We start from the raw sequence: 21,855 nt of genomic DNA, 5'->3' as shown, positions 1-21,855 counted from the left end.
ATGCCATAAATACGTTGGGAAATGACACAGTGGATGTCTCGCGAGCAAAGAAACAGAGAGAAAAGCACCGTGTGATCCATCTGCTCACACAGCCGCAGCTACCTGCTGCTCTCCCGGTCCCACTTCCATTTGTAAAACAGTTACACATAATTCAGCTACTCTGGGAGAAGAAAAAAAGTTACCTACCTTTTCCGATCTCATTGTGTGAAACGATAACGGCTTCCTGCGCGTCTTTGAGTGTGAGATGAAGAGTACAACACCCCCCCCCCCCCCCCCCCCTCTTTTCTTCCTATTAGGCTACTTTCCCCCTCGGGTAGTTAGTGGGGGGTTGTTTCATCCAGCAGAGCACTAAATCTCCCCTCCACCCCTTTTTCACATGGCCCTCTCTCTCCCTTTCCTCCTCTCGCTGCCTCTCCTCTCAGGAATCGGGGTCAGATATTTGGTGCCGTTCAGTACCTCTCCTCATTACTGAGCCGATTATAAACATGCCTTCACGCCCGCAACAACCGGGCAGAAAAAAAAAAACACCGACAACCCCCCCCCCCCCCCCCCCCCCCCCGCCCAGTACAACCAGCTCCCTGCAGTTGGAAACCACAGTCAGCCTCCCAGTCTGTGTCTCCCTCTCGCTCTGTCACTCGGGCAGAATAACAATGAGCCAACGGGACCTCGTGTGAATAGGAGCAGGAGAATAATGACTTGAACTTTTAAAGCCAAAGACAGAGCAGCACATGCGGGCCTATCACTGGCCTACATACCCGGACCATCACATACTCCTGCTCCCCATTCTCAAAGGGGGGACACAGGGAGGAGGAGGAGGAGGAGGAGGAGGAGGAGGAGGGGGCCTCCATTTAGTGCAAAACAATGCTGAGAAGATTAGAGGCTCACGTACAAAATAAAGGTGCTGTAGAGGTTAAAGTGGGGGAAAAGTCCAACTAGGGTTGAGAGTCCATAGAAAGTAATAAAGTACATTTACCCGAGTACTGTGCTAAAGCACCATTTTAAATGTTAATTGTACTTCACTTGAGTACTTTTTCATACTTACACTTGTACTCCACTACATTTCAGAGGCAAATATTGTACTTTTTAAAATGTGTTTGACAGCTTTAGTTACTTTACAGATATATACAATATTTAACTCCTCTAATAAATTATGTTATACTATTAGTTCAAGCCACCCAGACTTCACCACCTTTACCAACTGCAACACTAAAGTGATGCACACATTAATACCAAAATGGGCTATTTTGAACAATTAATACTTTTGGTACTTACCAGTTTGGTACTAGTACTACTTTTGTACTTTTACTTAAATTCTGATTAAGAATTTCAATTTACTACAGAATATTTGTACAATGCACTATTACTACTCTTTCTTTAGTAAAAGATCTGAATACTTCCTCCACCTCTGGTTATAGACTATAATTTTTCCGCAAGTTTTGAAAAGTATATTTTCTCAAGTACTCAACTTTACCAGAGCTGTAACCCTGAGCTGCTGAGGACACTCTCACAGGTGGGACATGCTAAAAAACTTTACAATCCAATAAAAAAAAGCTCTGTGTACTATAACTTCCAGATAATTACAGTGGAAGTAAGTATTTCCATCTAAATGTGGTGGATTGGTCTCAAGTACAGTGTTGGTGCTTTACAACTGCACATTATGTACATAGATGTACATAGAGCTAGAGAGGTGGACCTCATGTAGTACATTTAGGTGTCTGACTGAAGCTGTATTTTGATGCAGTTGCAGGTTTTCCCCAGGTGGTGGCGATGTGTGACACAATGTCCTGCAGCACCTCCCCTGCATTAGACCAACAGCCATAGTTGTGCAACAAGTGAAGACTGTAGACATTAAATCTGTATCTTTAAGCATAAAAAAGGCAGGAAGAAACAAAAGTACACATTTAAAACACATTTCATTCATAATAGTGGACCATTCCCATAAATAAAGCCAATAATGAAACATTCAGCACAGCAAACATGTACATATGTTCTACTCAGGTGTTACTTTACTTCACCTCTCACCAGCTCATTGTTTCTCCACACAACCTGCGCTAACACAGTATTTTGAATGAATGGACACAAACCGGATCAAACCAACACCAACAAATCAGATCAAAGTGTGTTTACTCATTAGCAGGGTATCCAGGACCATCTCTCAATTCAAAAGACGAGACCTCTTCTCTTTCCGTCATCATGGGAGCCTCCAGCCCGCCAGCCTTATGAGAAGCTCTTCGGCGTCCCGGGTCCCCTCAGAGGGGAACACATGGAGGCGCCTGTGGTCCGCTGTCCTGGGACCTGAGCAGTAAAGCTGTTTGTCCCGGCTTGCTTCCTCTGGGCCTAACACACACGTGTTAAGGAGATTGGCAGACAGGAGAACCAAACTCACACTGACCTATATTAAACAACACCGATGACTCATGCACACCTCTCATGTCTATCTATGTCTTTACTTGGACTGAGACCACATGTGTATAAACAGTGTCTCAAATGAATGTCCTGCCAAGCAAATCAAGGCAGGGGTCAAAGTGTCACCACACATAGAAATAAAGCTCGAAACATACTTGACACATATGTCAGTTCCCCCATTGAACCTAAACGACAAATGAGAAGATGTAGGTAAAGGTGCGATAAATATAGATTTAAACAGTTTTAGATGACTGAGATGAGAAGATGCTTTGTACGCTGAGTGTAATATAATGCATAATGGTGTATAGTACTGTTCTGGGAAACTGAACTTTGGTAATTAAGATGTAATTACACTAAAAGAGTGACAGAGCCAGGGCACCGATTTTGACTGTTCACCTCTTTCCCTCCTTTTAATCCTTGATACTGAACACGTGTCACACTGAACGGACATCTCTTGTAATCAGGCGGTTCAAGTGCTCTTTTGTCCAACTGCTCTGATTGTTAGTCGGATTTCAAGCTTTCACTTTAGTCAGGGAAGAGTCCACTAGCAGCCGCCTGACAACAACATCTTAACCCAAGGTCAACTTTCTAAAACATCGGCAGCAATGTTAAGGTAATGAAGAATAAAAAAGTGACTATTGTTCTAAAGTGACCATGCCTTGAGTTGCGCAACCAATTAATTTAGCAATTGCTCAGTTTCTCCTATTAACAAGGTTTTAATACCCAGAGGTTCGATATCTGCCATTGTGTCTAAAACCTGTTATCTGACCTGTAATCAACATGCTGGCTCCATTATTTGGTGTTGTGAGAATTTCATTGACCTTAAATCAGCCATCTGCTGTCCTGCCGCTGCCTCTTTGGCTGTCAGTCAGACTGGAAGAGACGAGTAATTAATCAGGCCAATTACTCCCGTGCTGAGATGGAGGTGAGCTGTGTGATGCCTGGCTGGAGGAGCTGAGCCAATGACTGTGTCCTGTTAGAGTTGATGGTTGTAAATCAGAGGTCAAATTAAAATACAAAAAGTGTTTATGGAGGTTGTCAGAGAAGGATAATATATAACCAATACAATCAGGATAAAAATGAAGGCGATGGAGCAGCGAGTAGGATGTCGAAGAGTCAAAAGAGTCTGGCAGGAAAAGAGGTGTGGTCTTCCAAGAACAACACAACAACGCTGAAGGAGGGGAGGAGGAGGAGAGAAGAGAGAGGTAGAGACAATGAAGGAGGGATAGACAGAGTTGAGCTCTCCTCAGGAGTAAATCTCTCTCAATCTGATCAGTGTGTGAGGTGGACTAACTCACGACAGTGGACAGGGACTCTCAGGGACTCTCAGGGAATCTCAGGTACGGATGCTTTTACAATGTTAATTTAACTGAAACAGTGTGTTAATGTTGTCTTATATTAGTTTAACTATGTCCACGAGGTGTAACAGAGGACAGTTAAGAGCCGTAGAGTGGCTCTTTACCTTTTACCATTTAGAAGCAAAGGAACATAAACCTTTTTGCAGTAAGAAATATTGAGAAAAAACATACATGATAATTAGTCAATCATTAAAATACAAAAGGACACAACTTAGATGAAGGAGAAAGAAAAAGAAACATGAGTTTGGGGAAGTTACTAAAAGCAGCTCCAACTAAATGTAACTGCAGTAATCAAGACGTTGAGACATCTCCAGAGATGTGTCTGTCCGTCAATAACACGTTCCTAAAGGAAATAGATGGATCCTTGAATTAATTCATCTTTATTCAGCACTGATGGAAAATAGAGAAAGATGTATATTTTTTCCATGTTCTACTAAATGTGGGTAAATGAACGAATTACACTTTAACACATTTTCTTCAATGGAGGTTTAAGAGATCGGCTGCAGAGTTTGTTTCCAACTGAGGGGGCGATACAAATCTGTCGTAAAATACATATTTTCACTCACTGTTCTAATACTGTTTGTGTCGCTGGCCGTGACAATGAACTAGAATGCAGCTGGAAGAGATAAAACAATACAAAGAAAGAGCATTTAAAGCTTTTTTCATGATAATTAATGCTCCATTTGGCCTTATCTTTATTGTTCGGTTATATTGTGCATGTTCCAAGTAGATTAATTCGTTATTCAGAATTTAATAGAACATGCAACACTAAATATAATGTAGCAGCGATGAGGAGATGCTTTATGGTTTGTAAACTACCAAATCTGCTGTTTTTGCATCTCACAGATTTAAGTAAAAAGGCTTTTTAAGACATGCATATCATTTTACACAATAAAGACTATTAAGTGGATGACGCACCAGCAATGAGAATCTAACTGCGTGTGATTTACACCGAGGAAAACTTAAAAATTAAACAAAGTGTCTCAACCACTTTTGGGAGAACTACTCACCAGAGAAAATTCTGTTGACATTAATCTTGTAATGCACTGGGATGTTAATAGTTTCAACGCCATCCATTCTGTGTCTAGAAATAATCTGTTTGTTTACAAATAGGGAGTTTTTAAATTTGTTTGTCAGAGTCAACTGTTCTTTTTTTTTTTTTTAAAGCAAAGGTCTAACAGCTGTTGTCAGTTTTTAATTTGGGACTAATCGCACTACTTAAATATCCACCATGAACATATGGTGCAGGGATGTTGCACGAGCCCAGTGGATTAACACACACACACACACACACAGAGAGAAAGAGAGAAGCACGCAAGCCCACTTATCTCTGGTTAAGGTAGCACAACAACTGTGTGTAATTAGGCTAATTGAGTGGCTTGAGGTTAGTAATAAACTTATAGTGCTAAACGGTGCTGATTGGGTGTGACACGGTTTTATACCTCGACCAGCTGTCTCTCCTGTAAGCCGTTAATCAGAATAGGGACCGCAGAGACAGCATGTAGTTAAGTTCAAAGGCGGTTTCTTTAATGTAATGATAATGTAAGTATAAGTACATTATAACAAAGATGATTCTCAATGCATTAAAAAAAGGAATTATTTCTAAATTAACTCTGGGGCTTAATAACACATTTTTAAATTGGCGTTTGTTATTGATTTTTTATTCAGGCTGAAATGATCATTGTCAAACAACAGACTATGTTTGTAGGTATTTTTACACTGTGTTTCATTATTGTTTCATTATTGATAAAGTACAGTGAATCGTGTATGAACTATCAACACACACACTTACACACACACACACACACACACACACACACACTGTGGAGGCTGGTCACTGTGAGCAACAGGTGGTCGGTGAGGTTTCGCTGACATTTCAAAATGCCGACCCCGTATAATGAAGGGCATGTTAGGCTCCGAGTGGTCAGGGACAGGGAAAATAATGCATGACACATGGACGTTAGGGATCATTCTGAGATGTAGATTTTAAACAATGTACGGCTTTTAATACCATCCTCCAAGTATAAGATTTAAATGACCACCAAATTAAATTTGTGAACCTATGTCATTCAACAAAAGGTCCTTTTGGGCTTTCCGGAAGTCAAAACCATCAAAGTAAGTTCCCACCAAAGGTAACGACAAAGGTCTTGTGGCGCTGTCAGGTCTAGTCAGGATGTCCCACTTGTGACTAATCCTTGTCTGGGCAGCCTCTGGTAGGTTTGGCCCATGCCATGTGAGGTTACTGGTCAGGCAGACTGCAGCTAACTGGGGCCAGAGACGCGTCGCTGAGCTGTTCATCCATCAGACCGTTTATACACGCCAGCCGAGTCCAGAAGTGTCTCTTCTCAATGTCCTGTTTGTTGTTGGAGCTAGAACAGCGCAAATAAAAAAGAGACATGTCTGTTAACTTCTAGATACAAATAAAGGGCACTGGGATAAAAATATCAGAAAAATTAAGAAAAATTTAAAGCTGCCTTTTAGGACACATGATTGTGCTGTTGTGTCCGTCCTTTGTTGATGCTAATAGAAACCCTCAATCTAAAGTCTGCTGTTTTATTTTACAGGTTTTCATTTTTCAGTGACGAAGGGAGAAAACGGTATTTGTTATGGGTGGCTACTCTGCCGATGGAGATCTTTGTTATCATGCTTCCTGATGTCTCCTCTCCAACAACAAAGAAGTCAACACAACCTTTACTTTAACCGACATCACACATTTTGACGTGAAGCCAAGCTCCTTAGACTTACTGGCTGAACGGTGGATGGAGATTATGAGGAACTCTCAGTCTCGACACATGTTCCTTGTTCCCATTGGGTTTTCTTTACTTACACTTCTCCTTTGCCCTTCAACTGCAAGCTCAGGGTCTGACTATGACTATGGGGCTCACCCACGCTTTGTTTGCACCCCTATTCCTGCGGATGCAGACCCTGCCTGCTTCCCTACAGGGGGTCCAGGTGTAGGGGCAGCAGGGCCCAGCGGACCAGGCCATCAAAGTGCACCTCCTGCTGGCTGGTGGGGGGCGAGCGAGGAGGCCAAAGCCACCATCCTCCACCTCAGGGAGAGCCTTGTCCAGCAGAAAGAGACCATCCTGGACCAGAGAGAGACCATTAGAGAGCTGACGGCCAAGCTCACCCTGTGCGAGGGCCTCGGACGAGGCGTGACGCCTCACGACGAGTTCCATGGCACAGCGTCGCACCCCCATCACGAGGGGGTGGCCGGCCATCACACGTACACTGACAACGGGCACTATAGCAACCAGCAGGGTCACCATGGAAACCTCATACCAGACTCGCCGCACTTCACCTCTGTCGGGGGGCAACGAGCCGATGGGGGGCACAGCATCCACCACCAGGAGAAGGATAAACATGTGACACCAGGGGACATCACATCCTCCCCAGAGCAGATGGAGAGGATGCTGCAGGCGCTGAAGGAGAGGCTGGACAATCTGCAGGTGAGCAACAACAGGGGGAACCTTTTCCACCTGGCCATCAAAACTATAGGAAGAAAGAAAAGGTCGACTAAAGAAAATATAACACAGTTGATGAATAGGAAAGAGGAAGTAGGAGGAGGCTTGTGATGTGCGACGGGCCATTATCGGTCTTTCCATTGTTTGGACAGACTAATGCTGTCGTCACCAGATTGCTGAATAATTAAGTCCCAGAGTAGTATACCCACTAAACCCTTAGAGAGAAAAGAACAATTAATTACGTAATTGCATAAAGCCACTCACCACATTGGCAAGAGAGTCACTCAGTGGGCACCTAAGAGCGACAACCGGCTCAGAGGTGGACGTTGCTCTGAAGCATTGGGTTGACTGGGCACATTTCATTTGAGGTGGTCCTTTTTTTTCCTCTAGTTAATCACTGTTTTAACTTTCCAGGTACATCTATCTGTCCATTTCTGCTCGCTCTTCTCCCTCAACTGTGATCACAGAGTGATGCCAGGAGCTGTTTAGTGTGTAGACGAGATGGGAGGTGGCAGCACGAGTCTAGCATCCGCAGTAATTATCGTAATCTCCATCGACAGACTGGTAATCAGGACATGCACAGGGACAAAGCCTGGATTACCTGAGAGGAAGAGAAGCAGAAGTAGACACAGGAAGACACAATTAATATCCGATTGCTGCATTTGACATTGAAAGATTAATAGTGGATGTAAATAGCAGGTGCTCTCTCGTGCAGGTGACAGACGATGACGCGTGATTCCTTGAGGTCAGTTTGTGCCGATGCCAGAGTACCACTGATGCCTTTGTCCCCACAGCTGGAAGCACAGAGAAGGAAGTACTCGTTGTTACCAATACTTCACCTTTGTTCTGCACCTCCCTCCGCAGAAGAGGAACACATCCATCACCTACTCCAGCTCTCTGAAGGAGCTGCTTCAGAGGAAGATCAGCGCTCTGGAACAGCAGCTGCACCATCGCATCGCCTCCCACAGCGGCCCGGACCACCACCACGAAGACAGCAGCCACAGAGACGCCGGAGACCATCACGATGGCGATCACCATGACGATGGTCACCCAAATGACCACAAGGACGACCGCAACGATGGCGGTCACAGTGACAACGAGAACCATAGTGACCGTCACGATGATGACCATCACGATGATGACCATCACGATGCAGACCATCACGATGCAGACACGGACCACGCTGACGGCCACCACGACGATGACGACCACCACAGTAATGGAGCAGATAGTCACAGTTACCTTTCACACACAGGATACAGAGAACCAAGCCCAAGGACTGGCTTCCACTCAAATAAACTGGAAGCAATGCTCAGCCAGCTGCACCTCTCAGGTACACAACCAGTGTGGGAACTTTTTAATATGCAGTCCCTCCTTACAGCCAATGAGTTAGGACGTGTTCAAATTAATACGACGTTGTTTGAGTCTGCAGCATGTTACCAAAGACAAGGAGAACTATCTGCAAAACTTTACACAAACATATTGGAAGTACAGTGAACAATCTGATTCTTATATTACATCAGGACATTCTTCTACAAATAAAAAAGCTTTTTAAGTGAACTTTCTGTCATTATCTTCTCACATTCTTATCAACATCAGGAATGAAGTAGAGTTTTAAAGTTCATTGTTGACGGCTGTTAATAAAACTAAACAAAATGACTTATGATCAAATGCTCCAGAACAGATACTAAATTGAAGTTGAGGATCTTAGATTGATTTATCCACTTGCAAGGTCAAGAGTGAGCCAAATAAATGTGATGTACTTAAATTGCTCAGAAATATTAAAGTTTGAACATCTACAAAACAATTCCAGGACAACTAGGCCATCTCATTCAGTTGCTAAATGGTCCGTGACCCACGGGGAGATTGTTTTCTCATGGTGTGATGTTACTTCTCTTCAAAAACAGGCTCCGGCAGGACAAAGTTTCATAGTCCGGACGCCTTCCAGATCAGCTTCCCCATAAGAACCAACTACATGTACGGCCGGGTGAAGAGGACGCTGATGCAAGAGATCTTCGCTTTGACTTTGTGTCTTTGGATCAAGGCGGGCGTGGGGCCCGGCCTGGGGACGCCCTTTTCTTACTCGGCACCCGGACAGGCCAATGAACTGGTGCTCATTGAGTGGGGGAACAACCCCATGGAACTGCTGATCGATGACAAGGTGGGGGCGGGCCTATAGAAACACTGCAGAACGGGGCGCTAAGCATAGTGTGGCTGCAGAGTTAGAGGCCCCCAAGGCTTATTTTCCTCAATCGGCTTCTTACTATGAGTGAAAGGATCCCGCACAACACACACTGTTCTAGATATGTTTGTACTTCTTTTTTATGCTCTCTCCTCACTGGTTTGAAGTGGGCAGGACACGGTTAAAAAGAAGGTGACGTCACAAACTCTTGAGCAGCAATCCGGCTTTAGAACTAAGGCCGGCTGGTTGTTTGCTCACTGCCAATCAAATCTGATCAAATCACACACGCGCATAGTCCTCACATTTGCTGATTTTATATATTTTAAACTTTCTAAATATCTCTGCGTATTATCCTACTCAATATTTTAAGGAATTCCTTTACGTATCTTAAAAGACATCCCTGCGGTCTAAGCAGCTTCAACCATCTAAAGTGTGGTTGCCGCTTCAATTGTGCACTGATATTTGCAGTTTAAAACGTGTTTTCTTTCTTCAGGACTTATTTGTATTACCCCAGGATGTATTTATATCATTGTCTCACCATCTCCAATGGCTCATCCCCAGGCTGTGGCGCTCCCTCTGACTCTCGGGGATGCAAAGTGGCACCACGTGTGTGTGACCTGGTCCACACGGGACGGACAGTGGGAGGCCTACCAAGACGGAGTGCAGAGGGGGTCCGGGATAAATCTTTCCCCCTGGCACCCTATCAAACCTGGAGGGGTCTTCATCCTGGGACAGGAGCAGGTAAAGCTAAAGAGATGTATTCTCTGTAGATGCACATTTCAGGAAGGCAGAACAATGAGAATCTAATATGCTAAATATTAAATAAATACCCCACAAAGAGCTCTGAGCTTGAAACATTTTACAGTCCAGAGAAGCCTTTTTTGGGGGGCTATTTATGACATTAAGTGCTTGTATCTTGGCACAAATTGAGCATGTTACATTCTTGGATTGGAAAACGATTATTACTGCTGATGGTGAATGTTCTTTCCCTCTTCTTCAGGACACGCTGGGAGGCCGTTTTGATGCCACTCAGTCATTTGTGGGCGAGCTGTCAGACGTGCACATGTGGTCACATGTCCTGACTGCCAGTGACATCTACAGCCTGGCCTCCTGCGGCAGCCACCTCAGAGGAGACGTCATGGCTTGGTCCGAGTCAGAGGTGGAGCTTCTTGGAGGCGTCGCCAAATACCCCTTTGACCCCTGTCACTGAGAGGCCATAACACCAGGGAGGGGTGGATAGATCCTTGAACGTACTGAGAACATTTATTATAGATCAAAAAGTGTGAGGATAAAAAGTCCCTTTGGCTTTCAGGTGTTTTTTAGGATGATCATTCAGCGGCACCAACTCAATGCCTTCCTCTAAACTTAATCAGATACCTTTTTGTTTAAAAAGATCAATAACAACAAGTTGTATCTGTGTTTAGAAACTTTGTAGGGACTTAGTGGACTTTGGCCTTAGGTTTTGGGCTCTACTGTAATCCTGAGCTAGTGTTGTATGTGACATATTGTCATATTGTTAATAAGACGTAATAATGTAGGGCTGTGATGAAATGATCAAAGCGTACATGTGTTCTGTTGTGGTGAAGTGACAAACTGTTGTTAGTTTGGATGAGTCATAGAAATGTGTTGAGGAATCAATTTGTAGTCTGGATACTTCTTTTTTTTTAAAAAAAGGTGTGCCAGAAAATACAGCTAATTTACCAAAGAAAACTTAGAATTGATTTGTGTTACACAACTCTAATAATGTGTGTCATAGATAGATAATTTACGTGTCATAGATAGATTGATCTTGTGGGTGAAAAACTGCAAAGACTGAACTCAGAGTTTTACAGCCTCGTTTTATAAACACAAAACGTGTACAATGCATCCGTTTGTTCACTTAACAAATCGCTGACATGCATCACTTTTTTCCCCCAATATATTTGAATTATCTATTGAAATTGTGTATTTTGTGTCGAGTCATTGCACTGTGGCTTCTTAATTTCTTACATGATCTGGCCTTGACTGTATATTTGTTAATGTATATAAAACACTGAGATTAGGCCAGGTTAAATTTTTGACATGAATTGTGTGTGTTTGTGATTTTTTCTTGTCAATGTAAATAAAAGGTATACAACCAGTTGTTTTTCACCATCTGTGGAGGTCAAACACAAACCTGTCAACTGGCAAAACAACAACATATTAGAATATTATTTAATGACTTGAATCCCAGACGCACATTCACAATGCAGCTGATCCACAAGACGTAATAACTTGACACAAACTAATGCCAACGTTATTAGAACTCAACTAACGCTGACTAGTTACAAAGACCCACATTTACCAGGTTTTTGAATTGTCTTAACGTGAACTCAGGTTTTGCTCGTATAATCTGCTTGGACTGGAAAAAACAAAACATAAACCCACTTCACAGAAACGGTTGATTTGTGTGCTTGTATTCAGCATAATGTTGTTTTCTATGTTCACCATCTTGGTTTAGTGTGTTCAGTGCTCAAATGACCAAAGTTAAAACATATGCAGCAATCCATCATCTTTACCATTTATTGTTACACAGTAGTTTACTGGCACCAATGTATCGTTTTCATTTTGCTACATTTACAGATGATCTATCCATCTTCACCTCACAGTAAATAAAAATAAATAAAATACAAAATTAACACATTTTCTGAACGGGGTGGAATCAGAAACAGGCCCAGTTTCAATCTGATCATTTCAGTGTTCAATATTTAGTTTTAATGGAAATATTTGTTGACCCAACATTTTTTTTGGCAACTTTGCACTTCAAGGATACCCAGAAAGCGAAGGCCAACAGGCAGTCCATGTTTTTGAGTGGATGCACTAACATGGAGGTATACATTTAGGCCGTGGTCAGTTCGATGGAGGAGAGTAAAAGGCAATCTGTATCTGAAGGATTCATCACTTGCTGTGTCTTTAAAACGGTCTACATGTTCTGATCAGAGAGAAAAGACCTCATTTCATTTCAAACAACATGATCTTTATCATCAGGTGAACAAATACGGTACATGTTGTTAGAAAAAAACAACTGCTAAAGCCGGCACCCACCAGGTGGTGGCGTTATACAGTATTTCTACAGTTCATGGTTCATCCTTCATCATATTGCAGTGTGTGAGATCGCCAGTAGAGGGTGATAAAGAGTATTGTCAGTCAAAGTAACAGCATTTTCTCCAAAATGCTAAAATTGATAAAGTGCAGTAGACAAGTATTTTCACTACAATTTAAAATGCCAAGTCAACAAACTACTAGTAATAAGTTCATGAACTGGATGTCAAGCAAAACTATCACTGGACACAAATCTAGACTTGTTACTGATTCATTACATCTGAACATTTTAATATTATATAATGAATCAAAGCTTCGTTAGTGTTCCTTGTTTTGTTGTCTCTTCATTTCCATCACCGTGGTACGATGGGAAATGTCTATTTCAGCGTGTGAACAGCGTAGAGTGAGAGACTCATTCCTGCTTGTGCTTTACAGTCTGGTTTACTCCAAAAACCAACAGGGTGGCCAAGAGTTAAATCAGACTACTAAACATTTCCTAAATATCTTTTTTATTTTCCAATAAAACTAAGATTAAAACAATTTACTCTACGCGTAAATCAACTTCCATATTAAATGCAATTTGTCCATGTCAACAGGGAACACTAAAACTTTTCAATTCAGTGCACTAGCATGATCAGCGATGCATCAGTACCTACGACTGACCAATTTATCAACATGCAGTCCTACAGTAGCTCGTACAAAAATCAGATTTTAACAAAAGATAAAGAATAAATTAAATCATTTCTATGTGTATCGTAAACAAATATGCTAACATCTATTTACAAAAAGTATACATTGTAATGAGCTGCCGTTGTGATTTCTCAAAGCTCCCTATAGTGGACAGACCCGGCTCTAACAGTTAAATGTCTGACAGAGTTATTACTCGTGAGAAAGATGTCAATGTTCATCGGCAGGAAGGACATTATTTGTGTTATGCTAGAACATTACATCTGAGAGGACATGCTCAGTATAGTGGTATGAAGGATTTGTAAACAAGCCTACAGACTGGAACTACGGTTTACTCTGCTATTGCTCCAACATGTAAAAAAAGAAAACATGCTGAAGAAATATATATATATATATATATATATATATATATATATATATATATGCTCAGTAAGCTGAAACAGTAGCTATCTGGAAGGAGAGGTACAGCTTTCTCCATTATTTCTGCAAGTGAAGCAACCGTTCGGCCTTGAGAAACGACCATATTTGAAGGTCAACAGTAACTTGGCGATTAGTCATGAACAGTGACATTTTCCTCACATAATGGTTAAAGTATCCAAGAGAAGACAGGAGCCATTTGTGTCAAAGCCATTAAAAATACTATCGGAAGTGATGGACACGTCTCTAATCATTTGCTGCTTTGACTTGACCGATTCCTCTCGGACCAACATGGACTAAACATAAATCTGGTTAGTGTTTGAATAGTGCATTCACATTTTCTCTAAGATAAACACTATCAAGAAAGGCAATTTCTCATTCAGGCAGCGTCAATAGATGTGAAAGACGACTTCACAAGAACTGAAGCTGCTTGCTCCTTCAGACCATATTCACACTAATGCAGACAGATACGTTCAGAAGATTTTTGGTCCAAACTATCATTTTCAGACAAAAGTTGTGGTTGCAGTTGTGCATAACAAGTAGTATTAAACTATGAAGCATGCACAAACTGCTTCAGCCAGCAGCGCTACAAATTTCTGCTGACCAAATGTCTGCTGTTTTTAGAGTTTTGTTTGTGGTTTACGGAGCAACTGTGAACGAGGAAGGAAAAAGTAAGATTCTCAGAATTAAATCCAGAGACCTAAAATCCTGACAATCATTAAATCCTCCAGTTTCTCAGCGTTGGCCAATTTGTCCATATTGGGAGGCGAAATGTTTTTGTTAAAATCACACACATTAGTGTGGATATGGTCGAAGACACGTTTCACAGTTTAATTAAATGCTGAACGAGAGAGAGGAATGTGGTGAGAAGACGGGACAAACTGGCTGTCGTGCGTCAGGTCGTGTATAACAGCAGGAGTGTAAGAAACAAGATTACAAGAGGCAGCCACAGTGGGTGAACGCCTCACTCTGGATGTGGCTTTCAAGAGTCTAATAGGAAGGACAGCAAGGAGTCCTATCGGGGAGAGGATGCATTCTCGGGACGGCGGAAAAACGGGATAACAAAACCTATGAACGGGTAGTGAGGAGCAGGGAGTTTTGGAAGAAGGGATGAGAATGACAAAGGAAGACATGATGGGAATACTCTAGGGTTGTTCCTCCTTCTTCTTCAGTGATATACGTTTCTTCCTGGCAGCGAGCATTTCATAGAAGGGATCAACACTGACAGCAGATCTGTATAAGTGACAAAGAAACACTATTGAATTGAGGGGATCATAAAAATATACAATTAAAAAGACCAGACTGCAGTTAGGATTTTTAAATGAGGCCCTCTTGGTCTACCACTACCCTAATTTTTCTTGTGACATTATCCTCCCATTTTTATTTCCATACTTGATGCTGTGGATCCATTCATCCTTCTCCTCAGGTGTGGGGGCGGAGATACGATACACATTGTGGTTTCCTTCCACTACTCTCCCATCGGCCTCCGTCTTACACGCCTTGATCAGCTGACCACGGTTGTTGGGGATGTACAACTCAAAACAGTTCTGTTGGGAAAGAAAGGGAAATTTGATTAAAAATCTAAATGGGTAAAAAATTAAATTATGACAATTACATATGCTTATATAAAAAAATAAAAAAGCTAACTTACAGGTTTTCTTGGGTCTTCTACCTCACGGATGCTGAGGTTTTCCAAGGGAATGATACCTCGGGGTTCCTTATCCTGTTAGTGAACAACGCAATCACATCAGATTAGGGCCGCAATTTGTTTTAAAAAAAAACCTAAACTCTTTTAGTCCCACAGCGGGGACATTTGCAGTGTTACAGCATCAAAGGAGATAGTTCAACAACAAGAGGCATCAGTAGAAAACAAAACAAGTACAATAAGTAACTGTTATGATATAATAAATGAGTAAACCGAAAAAGTAAAACAAGATATAATCTGACCGAATAGTTGAGTTCACATTATCGTACATATGATATTGAAAATATGAAATGTTGATTAAACAGTTGTGTTTATTTTGTCCCGATAAATATTTGAGAGTGCAAGAATGAAAAAAAATTCAACCAATCTCAGCATTATGTTGGCTAAAAATCACCAAATTGGAGGAACATTTAAATTAGTTTGATAATCAGCCATTTAAGTCAAGTGATAAATCATGTATTTAATGACTGTGGGTCAGTAGTGAGCAGGTCTTTCAATCAGGGGGTTGGCAGTTCAATCCCCGCCCTAGTTGATGTGTCCTTGAGCAAGACACTTAACCCTGAATTGTTCCCTGTAGCTGTGTCGACGGTGTATGAAAGTAACATGATTGTAAGTCGCTTTGGATAAAAGCGTCAGCTAATGAAATGTAATGTAATATTATTGACAATGTGAATTTACCTCTAGGACCCAAATAAGCTTTCACAGACAATCCCAATTTTCCAGCGGCCTTGCAATCCTAAACATCACCACATTTTATTTAAAGATAACAGAACAACTTTTTTTTAAATTAAACAATCCAATGCAGGAGCAACATCCTGTTTAGAGAGCTCAATTCACTGGATAGAGAGTGGCAATGTCAAATTAACTCAAATGTTACATGTGCACACAAAGACTTACTGTGGTGTATTCAAAGTAATAAAGGCAGTTGTCTGTGAGAATGAACCATCGCCGTTTCCAGGTTTTCACTCGTCCTCCTGAAACACAAGAAGTCATGCTGATGAGTAAGGGGAGGAAAAAAGATTTCCTTAGGTGTCAAAGTTGAAAGGATACTATTTCTACATTCTTACAGCCAACAACATGGTTATTTGTTTTTAAACTACAACAACTGTAAGTACATACCTCCTGAGAAAACAAGCAGCGGCAGTAGAGGGTGGAAATCGCAGGAAGAAGCAGAGACAAAGGGAACCAGAGTATTTAGAGGAAGACAGAGGACAAAGAGAGAAAGAGAGACAGACGGGGAGGAGGAAGAGAAAGAGATTAATTAGTGACACAGAGATCACAGGTACCGCCATGCAAAAGAAAATCAGATTTTGCCATGACGGAAGAAAGCGAGTCTCTTGTTCACCATCATGCTATGGCAATGTTCAAATGCCACAATACTGTGAGCTGTCAATCCAAGTGGAGGCAAAGAGCCAGCAGACCTCAGACAACAGGGCAGGTTCATCATAGCAAAAAGCCTCAAGACAGAACACGTAAACGACTGTCTTTTCTCAATGGAAATGTAGTCCTGACATCTATAACATTTACATACTTCATTTGCTCAATTGTAAGTGTCAAAGTCAACATGAAGGGTAGAAGTACTCCACAGCAAAGCAGAAAAGTCTCACTGGCATCATCTTACCAAGTTTAAGAAGCCAGCCCTCTCTGTCAGGGTTGAAGAAGGTGTGCGTCAGGTCGTTGCCGTCGTCTTCTGGGATCTTGAAGGGCTCATTTTTAATGCTTTCGTAAAGATTCTGTAATAACACATAAGATGATAAAATAAGCTCACTGAAATATCTTCACTGGCTTAATTTTAATTGTCACTTATCCATCTCTAAAGAAAGATAATGTAGAGCTCATCGTACTCTGAGCAGGTCTTCAGGCAGGTCTCCTCCCTCATTGATGCCTCGGTTCATTGAGATGAACCGGTCCAGTCCAGGTTTGTCCCTCACGTTTGGGTTATGGAGGCTTGTATTCAGCATAATGATAGCAAATGACAGCACATAACATGTGTCTGCGAACAGGAGAGACAAGCAAGAGAATGCACGGCGCTGAATTACAAAAAATAAAATGAAATAGCTGAACCTCATCTCAAACTATTTGAGGAAATAATTAATGAAACCCCCCCCCCCAAAAAAAAACTGAAAATGGTAGAACTGAAAAGCAATGTTTACAAATTGGCAGACTCTGCATGCTTCCATATATGATTTAGGGGCTTGTTGATTGTGTGAGTGCACAACTTATTTGAAATGCCCCTTTAATACCTCGTAGAAAAATAAAACTTGATTTAAGAGACCACACACAGAAGTCATTAAATTGGCAACAGAGTAGACGACATGAAAAGTATTGTAACGTGTTTGTGCTTACCAGTGCTCTGGAAGACACCGGGGTTGCAGTGGCAGTATCTCTGAGCAAAGGCCTCCATCATTCTGTCAATCTTCTGAGCTTCACCGGGCAAACGGAAACTCCACAGGAATTGTCTGCAGAGTTTGAGGTTTAGGTCACATCAAGAGTTCAAAGAGAACACATTTGGCAATCAAGGCAGAGTTAGACATTCACTACTGCTCTCTTGCATCATTTTTTCCCTCCCTGACCCAAAGTGGTAATGAGAGCGGGACTTTCCATAGTGGAGAAGGGTTGTTTATCAGAGTCAATGCCAGAACACCATTCAAGAGATTCTGTCCTTGGTTCAAAACAACACACAGTTTACCTGAGGGCCTGGACGAGGTTGAGATCAGTAAACTCATGGAGGTCAACAAAAGCCTGAAGAACTTTGATGTTAAAGTCATCCCTGCAGAACAGCAACAGAGAGTTCACAGTTAAAATGGCTGATACAAAAAGAGACAAAGGGACAAAAGATATTTTAAGACCAATCACCTTTCTCCAAGGTAATCTCCTATAGCGGTCTTGTTGAGGCCCTCTCCTTTGTAGAGAAACTGGGAGATATCCTCTGAAGTATGTCTGAGCATCTCATTCTCCACCAGAAACACAATGCCCTGTAGAGAGGAGGAAGAGCCCGTCACTACATAGCTAAAACAGAGTGAAGGTAGACTAGACTTGTAGTATTGAAGAGTTTTACCTTTTTGGGGTCCATATTGAATTTCTTCCTTCCCATTGCCACATGCCGACTTTTCTGGAGTGTTTTACTGCAGAGAGCAAAAAAGTCCAATATAAGAAAGAATGGCCCCTGTAGCATTCATGTAACATCTCCTTAACAATAAGTATAACAGATCAGAGAAACAAATCACTGAAGATTACAAGAAAATATCATCACAACACTTATTTGACTGTCAAAAACTGAAACACCAATGTGGGTGGTGGGATTTGTTGTTTTGATGATATCAACAACAATGAGAGAAACGTTCAAGTCACATTGGGAGGATGACATGTTCTGAATCCAAAAAGTTTGGCCAGTAACATAACACAAAAGAAATGTGACCAATTACAGTGAACAAAGTGATAAAGTTGATCAACTGCAAGTAATAATGCATTTGAGAATGGGAAATAAAAACCAGCGCACACTGTGGTGATCAAGTAAGCCAACTCTTGTCATTTTGGCCAAATCCGATATTGTTTAGAGTATTGAAGCAAAGTTAATGTGTGCATTTTTGTCTTACCTTCCCTCTGTGCTGGTCTCTAGCCCCTCCACCTCCAAAATAGCCTCTCTTAATTCCTCTCTGAGCCTCTGTATCTCCTGCAGCAGGACGCCCTTCCTCCTGCGGATGTCCTCCAGCTCAGAGCGCTCCTCTGGGCTCAGGTCTACAGGGACTGTAAGGGAAGAGAATAAGAATGACTCCATTACTGCTGCTGCTGCAGATATAAAAAATGGTAACTGTGCCCTAACAACGCAAGGAAGACTGCATCTTTATTAGGAACATAACAAACAACTATTTTGAGAACTGCATTGTTACTCAAAATTGGTTATGAGTACTCCTATCGATATCCTACAGTGGAGAGGAGTGGAAGAAGTGGAACATTAGGAACTCAGGAGAGGCAAATATAAAACATACAGTGGAAAGGAACTGGGCGAGGACACTTTTGAGAAGATAAAATTGGCTTACTCTTAAATTTTAAAATCAGTTGCACTTCTACCACACCACACTTTAAGTCATTTAGCCTCAATCGGTCCCTCCTACTCTTTTCCTTTCCTTATCTCCTTATTGCACCCGTTTGTGCAATCTGTGAAAAAAATAGAGAAAATCTGCAAACCTGTTCCAATAAAATGTATGAGAGCATAAACACGGTCTAGTGTCTGAGTGAAACACTGCACTCAAACAAACACATCATGGACTCAACACTCCTGCAGACTGTGGCACAAGGCTACTGAACCACTCAAAGTATGACTGTCATGTTGAATTGTTAAAACATTTCTCCCACAAATACACTTGAATGAGAAACATCTATGGCTTGGTTCCATTGGCCAATATCAGTTAATCAATAAAACATCCAGATTTGTTTAAAACCTGGTTAACACTAGCGCTATCAAGTTGTATTTACTGGGTGATGAGACATCATCTGAGATTTTGGTCACCACCTAAATAATCATTTAAATTAAAGTGAATGGATTTTCATTTGTACTGCTCACTGTGAACTGTTTTCAATGCAACTGCTTACTAATGGGGACGAAGACCCTTAACAAGTGTTCAAAATGGGATGCTGTAATATTGACTGAAAGCTGCTCCATCATTAACATGATCACATTTTATATGAGGGCAGACTCAAAGGTCTCCTAACAGGCTAGTGAATCACAGTGCCATGCCGTTAAAACAGCAATATATATTATGATTATGTTGACTAAAGGATTTCTATGGCATGAAAACCATGACATAATTAAATTATATCAAACCAGTTATGAGGGATGTAGCTAAAGATAACTTTAAAATGGACGTCTGGGTGATTAATAATAATAATAATCGGACATGTTCTCAGAAATGTAACTAACTTACTATTACACACCTGCCTGTTTGTTAAACACACCCATTTATATTTGCTATTAAATGCTGACAACTCAAATAAACTGGAGGTGTGGACAGTTACACCTAGATAAAAAGTAGTCTAATGGCTGTCTAATATAGGTCAGTCATGCACTAAATCCCAGTTCTTGCATAATACATATTGCAATAGTCCGTGCCCTGTTAGCGAGATGCTGATTCAGCTGTATTGTGACTTTGAAGACTATAGTTTGAGGTGGTGTGGTAGATTGTATTGTGCTGTAGAGTTTTTAATGTTGTGTCAATTATTGTCAGTGATAGAAAATATTGGAAACAGATCAATGCATGAGGCAATATAAATGAATAGCGTCTGAAAGCTCCATTATATACACTTTGCACTGAACGTCGTGATGATTTATTTTGACCACGCCACGCAGAGCAAGGGCTCGAAGTTGCTGCTTGTTATCCGCAGCACCCACATCCTCCCGGACCTCTGTGTTTAGTCTGCAAAACAGCTGCTCAAAAACAAACCCAACCACGCCCACAGTCTGGATCAACAGGACGGGTTGATTCATCCCAACTACAGCAGTCAGGCTTGTGAGAACAGGACAGTTTCGTTATTGAAAGCAATGCCCCATTTTATCAAGCTCGTGTGTCGCTTGGAGGCTGGTCAGGGTGTTAGCTCAAACGTTAGCTCGGAGCACAGTGAAATAATCAATATTTAGTTGGCGTCAGGCGAAGCTAACGCATCTTTGTGGCTGATTTTAACCACAACGTGGTTTACGTGCACAACCATACTGTTATGAGATGGCAAAGGAATATAGTCCATAATTTCATGACACGTTAGTTGTTAACCAGAATGACCACCGTGTCACACCTGAGCAAATAAACTGAGCCTGGCTGCTACTAGCCAGTTAGCTCGAGGCAGCCCATGCAAAAGGCTAATTAGTAACGTGAAGCCCACTTACTGTAGTCCAGGTCATCCATTTTGGGCGCTTTACTTTTAGGCATAAATATTTCAGAGTCGACTGTCATTCAATATCAGAAAACTAGGATATATGTATAAATATATCCTAAAAACTAAAGGGAAAAAATAGACAACCCCTGGTGTCGAACTGTTGGGCCGGAGACAAAGAAGGTGGCGACACCGGAAGTGGTGTCTGACTGTCGAGTGGACTATTTCCGGTCAGTTGTTTTTCAAACTACAGCACTTGAAGTTTGACATACTTTATATTTGTTTCATATTCACAAGGCCATTTGCTGTTCACGGACCTGTCTCGCTCCACTTGGAGTTGGAGCATTACAGATTTCCAAATTAACAGTAAACTTTTACATTTTAAGAATGTGTCTGAATGTTTCCAGCTAGCTGCACAACTCTTAAGGAGAGCTAAGAAGATACTTTCATCATAATAATAATCATGTTATAGTTTATGTATGAAAAATTACAATGTAAGAATGAGTTATTGTAAAGACGTATTACAAAGGTCATACCACAATGCCCACTCAGTGGCGGTTCTGGTGCTTTTGAATGTACCAGATTCCTTTGGGGCCATGGGTCCTTACATGTATTCGCTCTGGGACTTATGGAGGATACCTATAAAAGGCTTTTTCCAAAATGTATCCAAAAAAAGTTGGTAATTTACAAGAGCGAGACAGTAAAATCTGC

General features: G+C 41.5%; 2 protein-coding genes across 3 annotated transcripts; one reads left to right on the top strand and one right to left on the bottom strand.

Annotated features, from left to right (window-relative positions):
• The first annotated feature begins 6,523 nt into the window (after nucleotides 1-6,523).
• Nucleotides 6,524-10,620, top strand: LOC117745235 (neuronal pentraxin-1). Its single transcript, XM_034553422.1, has 5 exons — nucleotides 6,524-7,213; nucleotides 8,093-8,561; nucleotides 9,136-9,389; nucleotides 9,972-10,151; nucleotides 10,411-10,620. Exons 1-5 carry the CDS (start codon nucleotides 6,524-6,526, stop codon nucleotides 10,618-10,620), a joined length of 1,803 nt encoding a protein of 600 aa, XP_034409313.1.
• A 1,307-nt stretch (nucleotides 10,621-11,927) lies between these two features.
• On the bottom strand, nucleotides 11,928-21,356 carry si:dkey-283b15.4 (cytohesin-2). Of its 2 annotated transcripts, XM_034553438.1 has the most exons (12): nucleotides 21,158-21,355; nucleotides 18,876-19,026; nucleotides 18,338-18,404; nucleotides 18,136-18,254; nucleotides 17,969-18,049; nucleotides 17,626-17,738; nucleotides 17,124-17,272; nucleotides 16,901-17,012; nucleotides 16,177-16,253; nucleotides 15,226-15,297; nucleotides 14,967-15,121; nucleotides 11,928-14,807 (listed from the first exon to the last, which is right to left on the bottom strand). In XM_034553438.1, exons 1-12 carry the CDS (start codon nucleotides 21,222-21,224, stop codon nucleotides 14,720-14,722), a joined length of 1,251 nt encoding a protein of 416 aa, XP_034409329.1. In that variant the 5' UTR covers nucleotides 21,225-21,355; the 3' UTR covers nucleotides 11,928-14,719. The 2 variants fall into 2 exon arrangements, with proteins under 2 accessions (XP_034409329.1, XP_034409330.1); XM_034553439.1 differs by having other exon boundaries at nucleotides 11,928-15,121; nucleotides 16,177-16,255; nucleotides 16,900-17,012; nucleotides 21,158-21,356.
• Between the last annotated feature and the right edge of the window lie 499 nt (nucleotides 21,357-21,855).

The sequence above is a fragment of the Cyclopterus lumpus genome, chromosome 16, assembly GCF_009769545.1.
Source record: "Cyclopterus lumpus isolate fCycLum1 chromosome 16, fCycLum1.pri, whole genome shotgun sequence".
Taxonomy (NCBI): Eukaryota; Metazoa; Chordata; class Actinopteri; order Perciformes; family Cyclopteridae; genus Cyclopterus; species Cyclopterus lumpus.
This window is presented reverse-complemented; position numbering and strand designations above follow the sequence as displayed.